We start from the raw sequence: 13,806 nt of genomic DNA, 5'->3' as shown, positions 1-13,806 counted from the left end.
CTAAGAAATGCACCAAAGCGACTGAGAAAAACTGTATATAGAGTATACACACAGTATACACACCTCATTTGAAACAAATTTACTGCTGCATTTTGGAGATATATGCCATTTATCGACTTCACAGGCCTAAAAAGGTCTTATTTTCTAGAAGAGGCTTTACAGCACACTGTTAAATGTCGCTGTAGATTTAGCAGCACAGTACTGTAATAACCTACAGTACAATACTGCATTTCTATATTACAGTAAAGTACCGTAATTTGCATTGTATTGTGGGTAATTTTGTTTGAGCGGGAACATTTTACAGTACATTTTGTACTTACAGCTGTAACCTAGCTGTAAGCTGGCTGTAATATGCCTGGCAATAATACAGGGTTGCTGTAAACAGAGAGCGCGCGCGCCGGCCGACTGACGTCAGACTCAGAGCACAACTGCAGGCAGATCGCAGCAGATCACTCGCTGGATGAATGGATCTCACTCTGCGGATATCAGGAAATTTGGTAAGTTATTTTGAATTTTATAATAAGGTTTTAGGATTTTACACTATAGTGTACAAATGACAGTGGAAGTTTAGCCAGCGACGGTTGCAAAAACACCGTTAGTTAGATCTGCTCTTTCACCCCGCTGTCTCTACATTTTCAAATCTAACTCGAGATTTATACATTGAATTAACATTACCTCATGGTTTATTTCGACCAAAACAGACTTGGTGATTGTTGGAACGGACAAATCGAGGTGATTAATTAACTTTAAATGTGTTATACAATCGTCTGCGAGATAAAATTACTGCATTTGACATGTTAACGTTACGTTTGAAGGATCGATTCTTATGACAACAAAAATGTCTAACGTTAACTGTTAACTGTTATCTGTAGCCTAAGGATCCTTTCCATAACATCCGAGCTAGTCAGTGGTAAAAACAAGCACTTATAATAGACATAACGTACGTTATTTAGCTCAAAATGCTATATTTGCAGTCCGTTTCTCGGATGGCGAACTTGAAGGTTTTATGATTTTACGAACTTTTATGATAAATACTGGACCAAATTTATTAAGTCGTTTAGACACAAAAACACGCGAAAACACGGGTTAAAAATACTGCACTTTCCTTTGCAACGCAAAATGGGTGATTTGGTCTAAGATAGATTGGCTATTGGTACCAGTTTAGCCTTTTATTTCATTTCTATTTAGGCAGGAGACCCAGTTCTCTAGCATTGTGATTTGTAATGACAAATAATGATTAACGTTACTATAATAATAAAAAATATAAATAAAGGTGTAAATTGATCAATAAAAAAAACGATCAGAGTTAATAATGATCTATTAGGCAACAAAGACAAGTAAAATGCATGCCAAAAAAGCAAGTTAGAATATTTAGAGAGGTCAAGTGAAGCTTAAAGTGAAGCTTATTTTTGTTAACCTAGATGTATTGTAAGCAGATTTATGAAATATATCCTTAACAAGAAACATAACAGTTAACTGAATAATATGTATTTTGATTTCTTACAGCTGTACTTGTGGGACAATTTTATTTGCAGCCTGGGAAGGAGTTTTCTGTAAGTATTAGCCATGTTAATACAATTTTTTAAACTTAAAGTTTTAAAATCTAAAGGTTACATTTTTATAAATTTTTTTAATTGGCTGTTTTTTTAAATTTTTGTTATTTCTACAAAATTTTATTTCACAATTGATCTCTTACACTGTCTGCTCATCTTTATTGGTGCTGTGGATAACAGGATTTGTCATACGTGTTTTTGTGTGTCATGTCTTTTTCAGTTTTGGTCACCGCCAGGTTCCAGTACCACCTCAAAGTCCCAACCAAATTTTAAAGAAAGTCCAGCTACAGCTGCAAGTCATGCAGTTTCTCAACCTCTCACGCCGACTTTTTGGGACTTCAGCTTATTCACCGTATTCCCCAGAGTTAGATAAGTCCATACATACCCTTTTCATCTCCGTGCGTGCCGTAACTCTGTCTGACGTACCCACTGCTAGCCTAGCTTAGCACAAAGACTGGAGGTAAACGGCTCCAGCTAGCATACTGCTCCCAATAAGTGACAAAATAACGGCAACATTTTCCTATTTACATGTTGTGATTTGTAAAGTCACAGCGTGTACAAATAACAAGGTCACATGAGACACAACCATCTTCTAACCGTACACACACTGGGAACTATATTCTCGTGGGCGAATGACTACTACTTGGGCGGAGTGATTAGCGCAACACTCTGAGCGAACTCTCTGCTCCTCACAACAGGTGCTGCGAGTAAATCACTCCGCAGAAGTAGCAGTGCTTCGCCTTCTGAGAATATAGTTCCCAGTATGTGTACAGTTGGAAGATGGTTGTGTCTCATGTGTCCTTGTTATTTGTACACGCTGTGACTTTACAAATCACAACATGTAAATAGGAAAATGTTGGCGTTATTTTGTCACTTATTGCAAGCAGTATGCTAGCTGGAGCCGTTTACTACCGTGGCCGAGAAGGGTCACAACACATTCAAACGCCACAACAACTACATATTCAGAAAACACCTCCAAATTCAGAAAACACATACAAACGCCACAACACAATGTTTACGCCTATTCATTCTTTCTCTTACGTGTATAGGGTAAAAATTTTAACCTTTATATATCACCATAAAAATTACTGAGTTAATTACTTATATTAAGACAAACAAAAAATATATTACAAGTTTTCTTAAATTGTTTATTAACAGGGACAAACGGTGCATAATCTAATTATGTATGTGCTAATTTGCATAAATACCACAACAGATCTAAACATTGGGTATAGCCAGGGGAAAATGTCTTGTTGAATCTTGTTGACACATAACAGTAAAATACTTGATGTTAAGGTCTGAATGAACCCATTTAGGCTACCCATGAGCATTAATACATAGAGGCAGGAAGAAGTACTTTAAACCAGCCTTTATTAATTATTATGGCAGAGATTGGGTTTGGGGCTGGGTCCGTGGGACTGTTTCTGGGGTTCACTTTTTATTTTACCTACCTTTTGTCTTCTGCATTCTCCTTACCATTGTCTCCTGTTCTTCCCTCAGACTCGTCCCCCAGAAACAGGGCCACAGACCCAAACCCAATCTCTTAAACATTAATAAAGGCTGTTTCTAAAGTACTTCTTCCTGCCTCTCTGTATTAATGCTCATGGGTAGCCTAAATGGGTTCCATTCAGACCTTAACATTAAGTATTTTACTGTTATATGTCAACAAGATTCAACAAGACATGTTCACCTGGCTATACCCAATGCTGAGATCTGTTGTGGTATTTATGCAAATTAGCACATAAGTAATAAGCTTATTTATCCATGTTAACAAACAATTTAAAAAAACTTGTAATATATTTTGTGTTTGTCTTGATATAAGTAATCAAATTTTTATGGTGATATAAAGGTTAAAAATTTTACCCTATTCACTTAAGAGAAAGAATGAATAGGGGTATGAATAGGCTATATTTGGGTCTTTTTCTAAACTTTCCCCTAATGGGATTCTCCGGGACTTTTTTTTCCCTTACTCAGGACATATTGAGGATAAAAAATCAGTTGAGTTTGATTCTGTTGCAATTTGTGCAAGGTTGACCCCCATTTTGGCTTAAAATGACTGGACTAATGTCCTTTCTTCCCATTTTTCAAAACCGCCAAGGCATGTGGAGGAGGTTTTTTTCACTTATATTGAGTCATTCAGGAGTGATCACATTTGCATGTGTTTCAAGTTCTACCCCCCACGTCAGATCACTGCCCAGCGGCCAAAGTACACAGGACCATCTGGGCGATCTTTCTCTCTGTCTCGCTCTCGTTCTTTCTATCTTTCCGGAGGTCACTCTTTCCATCCGGTTCCCTCGCTCTCTCACTGTTTCCTGGCTTCAAATGTTTAGTGACCGGGTAATGTGGATGTGAACGCACATATTTGCTGGGGTGTGATGTGAACTGTGGTTGATCTGACTGTAAAAGCTGCATCAAAGGTACATTTGGTCAATCTGAAATTGGTCAAGTTATATTTTTACTTGGATTTATTTCAACACTCTCTGTCAGAATTAAAGTGGTAGTTCGCCCAAAAATGAAAATGTTGTGATTATTTATAGGGATGCACCGATATGAAAATTTTGGCCGATATCGATATCCGATATTAATTTTTCTGTTATGGCCGATGACCGATATTTACCGATATCGATATGTGTTTTTAAAAAATGTTTCTGAGATGATAAAAGTTTGTACATACTGAATTTCTTCCTTTATTTTCAGAATGCATTTTATTTCCAAATAACAAGGTTACAGGTCTACCATAAAACATAAGTAACCAACTTTTACCACTTATCAAGCATGCCAGTATTCATGGCAACATGTTTTCAGCTCTGTGCACTCCAGTTAAACTCAAATTTGAGAAAAAGGCTAAATCAAAATATCCAACACATATCCTGACTGTTCGTGCACATTTTTATGTAAATGTAAATGTCCAAACCCTGAAACAAGGTTTCTACCAAGCAAACATAAAAAAAACAAGTCAATTTTAAGACCCATCTATAAAAATGTTCAAACAAAAATGAGAACTGTGACATAACCGTAATTCAAAAGACATGGTGGTCTTTGTACATTCTCCAACTTAAAGCAGCAACAATTTACTCAAAAGTAAATGTCCCAAACAAACAGGGTTTCCACCTAACACTGTGCAGTAAGTTGTCCAGGCCTACTTCATCACCAAAGGCAGGTTTTTTTTTACAAAGAGAAGCATTTCTGCTTTCTCACACTGGATCCTGTTTCTCTTTTCATCAATAATATGTGATGCAGCAGAGAAGAGACGTTCGCTGTCCACACTTGTACATGGAGCTGAAAGGTACTTGCGCGCTGCTTTAGCCAGGGCAGGAAAGCGAGACATGTTGTTTTTCCAATACTGCAGTGGGCTCTCATTTCTGGGGATGAGGGGCTCACTCAGATAGCCATGCACCTACAGGAATGTAGACAAGTGAATTACTATGCATGTCTGATCAATTACCAGCAGTCATTAGACATTACTGTCCTCCTCCCCTTAAGAGCTTTGATGAACTTTGCTCTGAGGAGATGACCAGTGCTTAAGGTCAACCTCAAGGGGGCAGAGAAGCATTACTAAACAATATTCTTTATAACAATTAGCTTTTTTATTTAAGTAAATTTATTTTAGTAACTCTATAGAATTCACAGCACGTTAATAATAAAAAAGAACTGCACAAAAGACTTTGTTATTTGAATTAAAGACTGGGTCTGATAATACTATACCTGCACACTTATGTGGCTTGTCAGGCCTGCCTGCTGTTCCATGGTCGAGTTTTCCTCCAGAATTTCATCATGCATGTCAAGCAGCGACTTTCCACCCTCGTCACTTGTTCTAATCTTCTTCTCTTGCGGTTCTTCTGTGTCCGGTGTCTCCGTAGCGCTGTCGCTGTGCGTCATTTTGTCCACTTGCTCCTGGAGCGTCTTTACCGCCGCTTGCTTGGTGACTGTGTCAAAATAACGGTCTTTGTACCGCGGGTCAAGGATCGTTGCCAAATAGTAAAGCGGCTCAGAGAAGGCGCTTCCAAATCGCTCGTTCACAGCGTCCAGTAGTGTGTGCTTTGCTGTGCGGACCCCACTGTCTGTGTCAGCTGTCTTGCTCAGCAAACGTTTCAATGCCACAACAGACGGAATCACGTCCGCAGTAGTGGCCTGATGTGAGCTGATCTCCCTCGTTAATTGTTCAAATGGAGTGAGAAGCGTGGCCATGTTTTCAACGAGGCCCCACTGATGTGCACTTAAACACGCAGGCAGCTCATGATCTGCTCCATACACACCAAGAGCGCGCTTCTGATCCAGTAGACTTTTCATCATAAGAAAAGTACTATTCCATCTTGTCGCCACATCTTGCTGTAGCATCATGGTTTTCATGCCTAACTCTTGCTGTATGTCTCTCAGCCGAGAGGTAGCGAGTTGAGAGTGGCGAAAATGTCCGACTATTTTCCTCCCGATCGCCACACAGTCAGAAATGCTCCGCTGGCTTAGCACTCCGTCATGCACTGCTAGCTGCAGCGTGTGAGCCATGCAGCCCAGGCTTTTAACGCCGCACTCCTCCATTGCCTTCTGCATATTCCGCGCATTGTCACGAAGCACAACATGTACATTGTCTTTTTTAATTTTCCACGTAGCAAACATGCAGTCAAAAGCGCCAGCGATGGCGACTCCCGTATGCGATCCTGCAAACTCTTGCGCATGTAAAACAGCTCTCTTCATTTCAAAGTTTTCATTAATCCACTGAGCAATAAGGCTCAACATACTCATCTGACTTATATCCGAGCTCCATATATCCGTCGTGAAGCTAATGTCAGTCACATTGTCCAACAATTTGTGGATATGCGTGGCCACGACTTCGTACAAAGCAGGGAGGGAGACGTCGGAAAAGTAGTGCCGACTTGGCAGACTATAGCGGGGTTCAATATGCTCTATCAACCGCCGAAATCCCCGGTCCTCCACTATGGAAAAAGGCTGATCGTCAAGAGCAATCATTTCCATTACCTTGTCGGTTATTGATCTGGCTTTTGTGCTGTCCTTGGCAAATTTCTTGGTATTGTCGAGTACCTGCTGTATCGGACTCCCAGCTGCAGCTGCTTTCGTGTTTGCCTGCTGGCTAATGTTAGCAGCATTTTTTTCCTGCAATTGTTTGTGTAGGTCTGGGTGGCGGTTTTTCAAATGACATATTAAATTTGTGGTGTTGAATGACTTGACGCGGCACCCTCCTCGCATTACCTCGACTTTGCAGGTGTTGCAAACTGCTTTTCGAGTGTCTTCTTTCGACACCGTGAAAAACGCCCACACCGCTGACATTTTTTCTCCTCTTCAGTTTAACATCCCACATGTGCTGCCTTTGACACTGACACTGTCGCGTATCACGTGCACAAACAAATACCGCGACCAAATCCCCCTCCCCCTCCCTCTCCCGACACAGCAACTAGATGGATACACATCGGTTGTGGTTATCGGCCCAATTTTACTCATCGGACCGATGCCGATAGGTTAAAAAATGACGAACATCGGCCGATATCGATATTTATGCCGATATATCGTGCATCCCTAATTATTTACTTTCAAATCAAATATGGCACTGCTAGATGCAATACATTAAAGGTTGTATCAGTGATTTCAGGCCAAAAAAAAAAAAAGATCACATTCATCTAATCTTTCCTAACGATCCGCTAGCTAAAAACAATTGGTTTTACCACCACTCAAAACCAAATTAAAAGTGTTGTTCAACCAAAATAGTGTTTTGGTTTTGATTGGTTGGTGAAACCAATTGTTTTTGTGTGCAGATCTCAGAGCCTAGGCTGCCGACAGAGACGTGGTTTATGACGGCCTGCTTATGGGGCGGCAGCTAGCGGATCGTTAGGAAATATTCGATGAATGTGATCTTTTTTCTTTTTTTTTTGGCCTGAAATCACTGATACAACCTTTAAGTTTGATGTCAATGACATTTTTTAAATCATCATTAAAATTAAATGTATATGAATAAATCAATAATTGAAACGATGGTTTCATGTGCATCACAACATTGCAATGTACAGTATAAAACTGAAGACTGATTTTGAGATTTCATAAAGATTACTTTTAACAGTGTTATTAAATTGGTGTTTTTTTAAAGATTAACTTTAAGTGAGCCTTAAATGGTGGCAAAGGTAATATAAATGTAAAAATTATATGTTATATGTTTCTTTCTTTATATAGTTATTTATGTATTCATTAGGAATAATAATCAAATGGCGCCAGCGATCCAGAAAGCGGACCCTGCTACTATGCGGGATAAACACTAAAGAAAAACAAGAAGATTTATTTATTAGGAAAGTAATAAAATCTCTTTATCCCTGATACATTTCCGTTTTATAAGTTTATTATATTATATTATATTATATTATATTATATTATATTATATTATATTATAATTATTCCAGTTTTCTTTTTTTAAGCTTGACTGTAGAGGTCATTAATGAATGGTGTTTTATGGGAAAGAGCTGTGCGTGAAGATTCTTTTAAACAAGTGTTCTTTTGTGCTCCACAGAATAAAAAAATTGCAGTGATAGCAATTGTCAATATAAAATTTTCATTTTTAGATGAATCATCCCTTTCAGCGGAGACAGTTGAAGTCACGAAAATGCTTACCGGTTGATAATGAGTCTCTTTGTGACTATGTCTGTGTGTTTGTCAGTTTTGTCTATAGGGTTCATTTTTAAAGGGGGGGGGGGGTGAAATGTTATTTCATACTGAGTTTTTTACACTGTTAAAGAGTTGGATTCCCATGCTAAACATGGACAAAGTTTCAAAAATTAAATTGTACGTTTGAAGGAGTATTTCTGTTCCAAAAATGCTCCTTCCGGTTTGTCACAAGTTTCGGAACGTTTTTTTCGAGTATGGGCATGTGTGACGTCAGATGTAGCGGAATTTCCTTATACGGGTCCAGCCCGGTCTCACCCCAAAACGTCATGTACTGACGTGTCTTGACCAAACGGCAACATACGACGAATAGGGTACCCCTAAAACGTCCATATGAGACGAAGACATAAGCGCACCAGCAGCGCCTCCTAGCGGTACCCTAACGCATACCTAAACCTACCCATAACCCGAATCGTCACATATGGACGTTTTAGGGGTACCCTATTCGTTGTATATTGCCGTTTGGTCAAGACACGTCAGTATGTGACGTTTTGGGGTGAGACTGTGTTAACGGGTCCTAAGGGCACTTCTAAGGGCGAGAGAGTGAAAGCAGTACGCCCATCAAAGCGCTATGCTCGGCTTTAGGGAAGTCAATGTCACCAAAGAAGTGTGTTTTTGGTTGCCAGGGCAAGACAACCCTGCACAGATTCCCAAAGAACCCGGCGTTAAGGCACCAGTGGATGGAGTTTGTTTTTCCAGAGCATCAACGGAGTTGTGCAAGACTGTTTGTTCCCTGCATTTCGACGATGATTGTTTTATAAACAAAGCCCAGATCGATGGATATGCAGATCGTCTAACGTTAATGCTTAAGGATCGAGCAGTCACAATGATAAAGGTTCGCGGTCGTGCGTTGGAACCGGGCGGTGAGTAAAACTTGAACAAATGTCTCTGTGTGTTGTTAGCTCGGTTAGCACAGCTTTAGCTCCGCCCACACGGCCCGCCTCCAGCCGCTCGTTTTTTTCCGGAAAGACTCGGTACAGCCTATCTTTCTTTTATAAATATAATAAAACTAAAGACTTTTTGGAGATATGAAGGATGCAATACTACTCTACTCAAGATTAACAGGAGATTGAGTGAAAATGAGCATTTCACCCCCCCTTTAAACTCCCTGATTCTCATCACAGAGTACAACGGTCAATCTGTGTGAGAGTATTCCATCTTTCCTGCGAATGTGTGTCCATGTTTGGTCATTCTGAACTTTAAATGCATGACTGTGCATTTGTACATATGTGTGTGCGTGAGAAAAGCTGATCCTCCTGTAAATTTCCACAGTGAAAGGCTGCATTATAACCATGCCCATATTTCCATGACCTCAAGCCAAGCCCTTCCAGTCTTCTCTGTGCTCTGCGTTAGTGTGTGTTTGCGTATCTGTTGCACATGTACATGGACGTCCTCTAACTTTTTTCCAATTAATGGCCATAGCCATTAATATATATATATTTACAAAAGTGTTTGTAAATTTAAGAATTTGTATAAGGAAAAAATACAGGAATGTTACAAGAAAAATGATGACTAACACGCTTAAAATGATGATAATTAAGTGTAAAGTGTAATGGAAATTTTACATTTAGATGTGTTCTTTTACATTTAGGTGTGTGCAACTTGTTAATGTTGAACATTTATTTTTACTCATAAGCATTTAAAGAAATATAATCATATAGGCTTGCAGGGGCAAAATGTTCTGGGTAGCAAAGAGACTATGATTACTCAAAGTGACCTATTGTGTACTTCAAGTGTGAAAAGTATGTGCGCAGCTTTGATGAAAATAGAGATAGGCAAAATGTGTGAAATCGAGCAGCAGCTAATAACAGGAAACTTTTGCAGACATGGTATATTTTTGCAGACATGGTATTGTCCTGTCTAGATAGAATTTATGTTAGAAGAGATCTCGAACAAGACGTGTTGCCTTTTAAGGTAAACCAAGGCGATCTTTTGAGACAGACCAGGGTGTGTTAAGAGTATATAAGCTTGGCAAAAAGGAGAAGTCAGCGCCTTCTCATATCAGACTCTGACTGATGTGTGAACAGCCAATTTCTTGCAAGAAATAAAGATCTTTATAACTTTTGAAATCTCCAGCTGTCTTCCAATTATTATTTAAAGTTGAGAAAAGAATTTCCACGACAAATGGCGACGAGGATGGGATCCGCAAAGCTGATGACCTCCGTGGACGAAGCAATTGATTGAACATCCCAAAGACAAGAAAGTCTCTGGCTCCGATACCCCAACGCTAAAACTGCAAGGGACGGGAGAATTGTAGACACCACGGCAGGCCTAGGTGGACGCGATCCCGAATAAAGAACCAAGCTGCAAAAAGCACGGTGAGAGAAAATTATTTACGTGGTAAATAAGAAAATTATTTGCGTATCGAATATTTTTTCCTAAAAGGGTCAGGATTTTTGGAATAAGCCTGAAAGTAATTTCCAAAAGGATTTTGAGAATAAGCCTGAAAGTAACTTCTTAAAATGCCAGTGTTAATTGTTTTCCCAGAAGGGCCAGAATTTTGAGAATAAGCCTGAAAGTAATCTTCTCAAAAGTCTAGACAAGTTTGCGGTTTGGAATAAGCCTGAAAGTAACTTCCAAATATTTAACAAGGCACTTGTCTGGGAAAAAGACCTAGCATCGACGGATGTGGGCATTTTTGAAAGTCCTAGATTGACGGATTTAGGCAGGCGTGGTGGCCACGCTGGGGGAAAGAATTAACACAGTGAATATAGTGCGTGGTGACCACGCAGCGGAAAAATTTAAATACGCAAATACAAATACTGTTGAGTAAAATTAGTGCAAAAATGGGTAATGTTAATGATAAAGAGTTGGAGACAGTGGATTTCTCAAAAGGGAATTATTGTTCCATGACCAAGAAAAATGGAACAGGGTGGCATCATAGGATACCACAGTTAATTATATTGTACAGATTTAATGTGTGTTTAATGTCTGAGAGTAAGCCATCTGCAAAAGACAAAGGAAAATTGGACAAAAACAAGTCAAAAAAAAAAAATATACAGAAAAAGATAATTATGACTTTGATGGTCGAATTATAGATGTATGGTTAAATGAGGCAATTACCAGACAAAGAAGACAGATAAACGCAGCATTAGTACCATTAGAGAGTACAGATAGTAGAGAGACAAAGGCAGAGGAAGCCAGAAAAACTTTACTAAACTCTGTTTCTAATTCTTCCGAGGAAATGAGATGCATGAAAACCCGCCTGGCTGAGGACGACCGCTGTCCGGCTCCCTACTCCCCCTACCAACCACCACCAGCAGTGGCCCTCCATGAACCACAAAGACAACCAGGAGCAATGGGAGGTCAAGATCCTGAGGAAGACAAAGAAGAAGAGGGAACGAGTCTGCAAGCAAGACCACCAAGACACCCTGAACATCGAAGCTTGCGAGGTTCGACTACCCTGCCCTCTGCTCCTCCAGACTACACTCCTCCATCTCCAAAATTCGTAAATGTTCACCAACCCAAAGAGAAGCACAGGCCAGACAATCAAAGATAAGTATCTGAAAACTGTTTTTCTGGACGGTCTGGACCCTGAAATAGGGAAAAAGGTCAAAACGTCTTGTGTGGGGTACCACCAAGCGCGGCTGGAAGAAATCCGACGACACGCAACACATCAACAAAGGCTGCTGAGAGACCAAGCCAAGAACAAACAGAAAAAGACTGACAAAAACACTCAACTGGCTCTGCTGAAGATGGGAGGGTTGATGATGAAAAATTACTCAAGAGGAGGAGGAAGAGGTGGCAGAAGAGGACTAGGCAGAGGAAGAGGACGTGGAATGGGTGACCAACCCGCAATGGACCCTGAAGCTTGTTAAATTGTGGGCGAAAAGGACACTGGAGAAATGACTGTCCGGATCCTCCAAAGAAGAGAGGATTCCAACAGCCACCAAAGCCACAAGGAGATTGAAAGAAGGAGGGGGAGGGGAGCGACGGTGAAGGGTCTGACTCCCAGGTGGTAAATATGTCTAATCTTATCTCTTTTTCTGCTCCTTGCAATGAAGAAAATGTGCTTGCTGTTTCTTGCAATGAAGAAAACTGCTTGCTGATACTGAACGAATGTATAAAGCATTTGCAAAATTACCAATGATTGATATCAGTATCGAGGGTAGGAAAATTAAGTTCTAAATTGACAGTGGAGTGAAAAACTCAGTAATTAAAAATGAACAATTGCCTGATTTAACTGTATTATCTGGAAAATGGACAACCTCCAGAAGTGCCACAGGGCATCTGGTAAAGGAACCATATACAGCAGATTTGTCTTGTCAGATTGGTGATCACTCATTTTCTCATGCTTTTCTTGTAACTAATACCTGTCCTTGTAATCTTCTGGGAAGAGATTTGATGTGTAAACTAAAGCTGAACTTGTATTGTGGTGACAGAAGCCTCACTGCTGATATGAGTATGGTGCGAATGCCAACTGAAACATTATATGTTTTTGAATGGAGCACTCCTCAGTGTGGTCTGCAAAACAAAGACACAAATAGGATGCCTCCTGACCATGATTTCATGGAAGAAAGTGATTTGCATTGCACATGTCATGTTAGCAATGAGCCAGATGAAATTTTTGCTGAAAAATGGTCTGAACTAGAGATTGAGGAACTAAAAACCTCAGAGTTAATTTGGTCAGATAAATGGTGTGCTGTGAAGGTTGAATTGACTGATAGCCAAGCATCACTGTATGATGTGGAGGGGGCCGTCCCTCACATCTTTTTAGCTAAACCACAGACTGCAGAGTGGAGAGAATGGGGCTTTTTGTGAAACAGTGTGACTAAAAGATTGGTGGCTGACAAAATGTGTGGCCATCTGAGAGCACAGGGTTTTACAAACAGTCACTATAAGAGAAAATATTAAGGGAATCAGAACTGTTAAAGTGATGAATAAATAGTACTACATGAATTGCACGTGTTTAAATATTATACTTTTTATATGAAGGCGTCTAGAATTTGTATCCCGTTATCCCTGGGAGACAGTGTGGAAAAACGGTTTTGATCTATGAGATTCTAAGAGTCAATGGTTTACTGTATGTTTAACTAAGATACTTTTTTGTGCATTGTGCATATGAGAATGAGATTGGGTGACCAACTTTAAATATAAATTGTGGGTTGACAAAAATATTGGTCACTCCATTTCATTTAAAAGGTCATTTTCTGGATTGAATAGAAACAATGTTTTCTAATTATAAACATTTGAAATCACATGCTGTCATTATCAGCGAGATAGAAATGTTTTTTATTTTTGTCCATGGATCAAAGATTGTGTGAAGATTTCTAAATCTTCTTTTAAATAGCTTATGAACAACAACAAAAAGTTTGAAAAATTTAAATTGTGCAAAGAATGACAAATTGCATTTGAGAAATTGAAACGGATTCTCTCAACTGCAATTGTAGGTCTATACAATTATTTTAAAGTGTTTCATCTATTTGATTTTGAAAAGTTAGGTTTACGTTCACTGTGTAAACTTAAACATATGATGACTGCATCGGACAATAGAAAATTGATATCGTAACGTTCAGACACTGTCGCAAGGGGAATGCCACAGTGTGTCTACGTTCAGTAGTTTCTGTCGTCGTCGAACTTTGTTACCGTTCAT

The 13,806-nt window shown here is 39.5% G+C and overlaps 1 protein-coding gene and 1 long non-coding RNA gene across 2 annotated transcripts; one reads left to right on the top strand and one right to left on the bottom strand.

Moving 5' to 3' along the window:
- Positions 1-428: 428 nt before the first annotated feature.
- On the top strand, positions 429-2,047 carry LOC308700729. Its single transcript, XR_014031346.1, has 3 exons — positions 429-497; positions 1,507-1,553; positions 1,774-2,047. It is a non-coding gene; the product is annotated as an uncharacterized lncRNA (long non-coding RNA).
- Positions 2,048-4,692: 2,645 nt separating this feature from the next.
- On the bottom strand, positions 4,693-6,524 carry LOC308701273 (zinc finger BED domain-containing protein 4-like; the record flags this gene model as incomplete). The annotated part of the gene is made up of 2 exons (XM_081383469.1): positions 4,693-4,950; positions 5,259-6,524. 2 exons carry the CDS (start codon positions 6,522-6,524, stop codon positions 4,693-4,695), a joined length of 1,524 nt encoding a protein of 507 aa, XP_081239595.1.
- Positions 6,525-13,806: the final 7,282 nt, after the last annotated feature.

This window comes from Scardinius erythrophthalmus, assembly GCF_964197995.2.
Source record: "Scardinius erythrophthalmus genome assembly, chromosome: 13".
NCBI lineage: Eukaryota > Metazoa > Chordata > Actinopteri > Cypriniformes > Leuciscidae > Scardinius > Scardinius erythrophthalmus.
The sequence above is the reverse complement of the archived record's forward strand: the minus strand, read 5'-3'. Positions and strand labels throughout refer to the sequence as shown.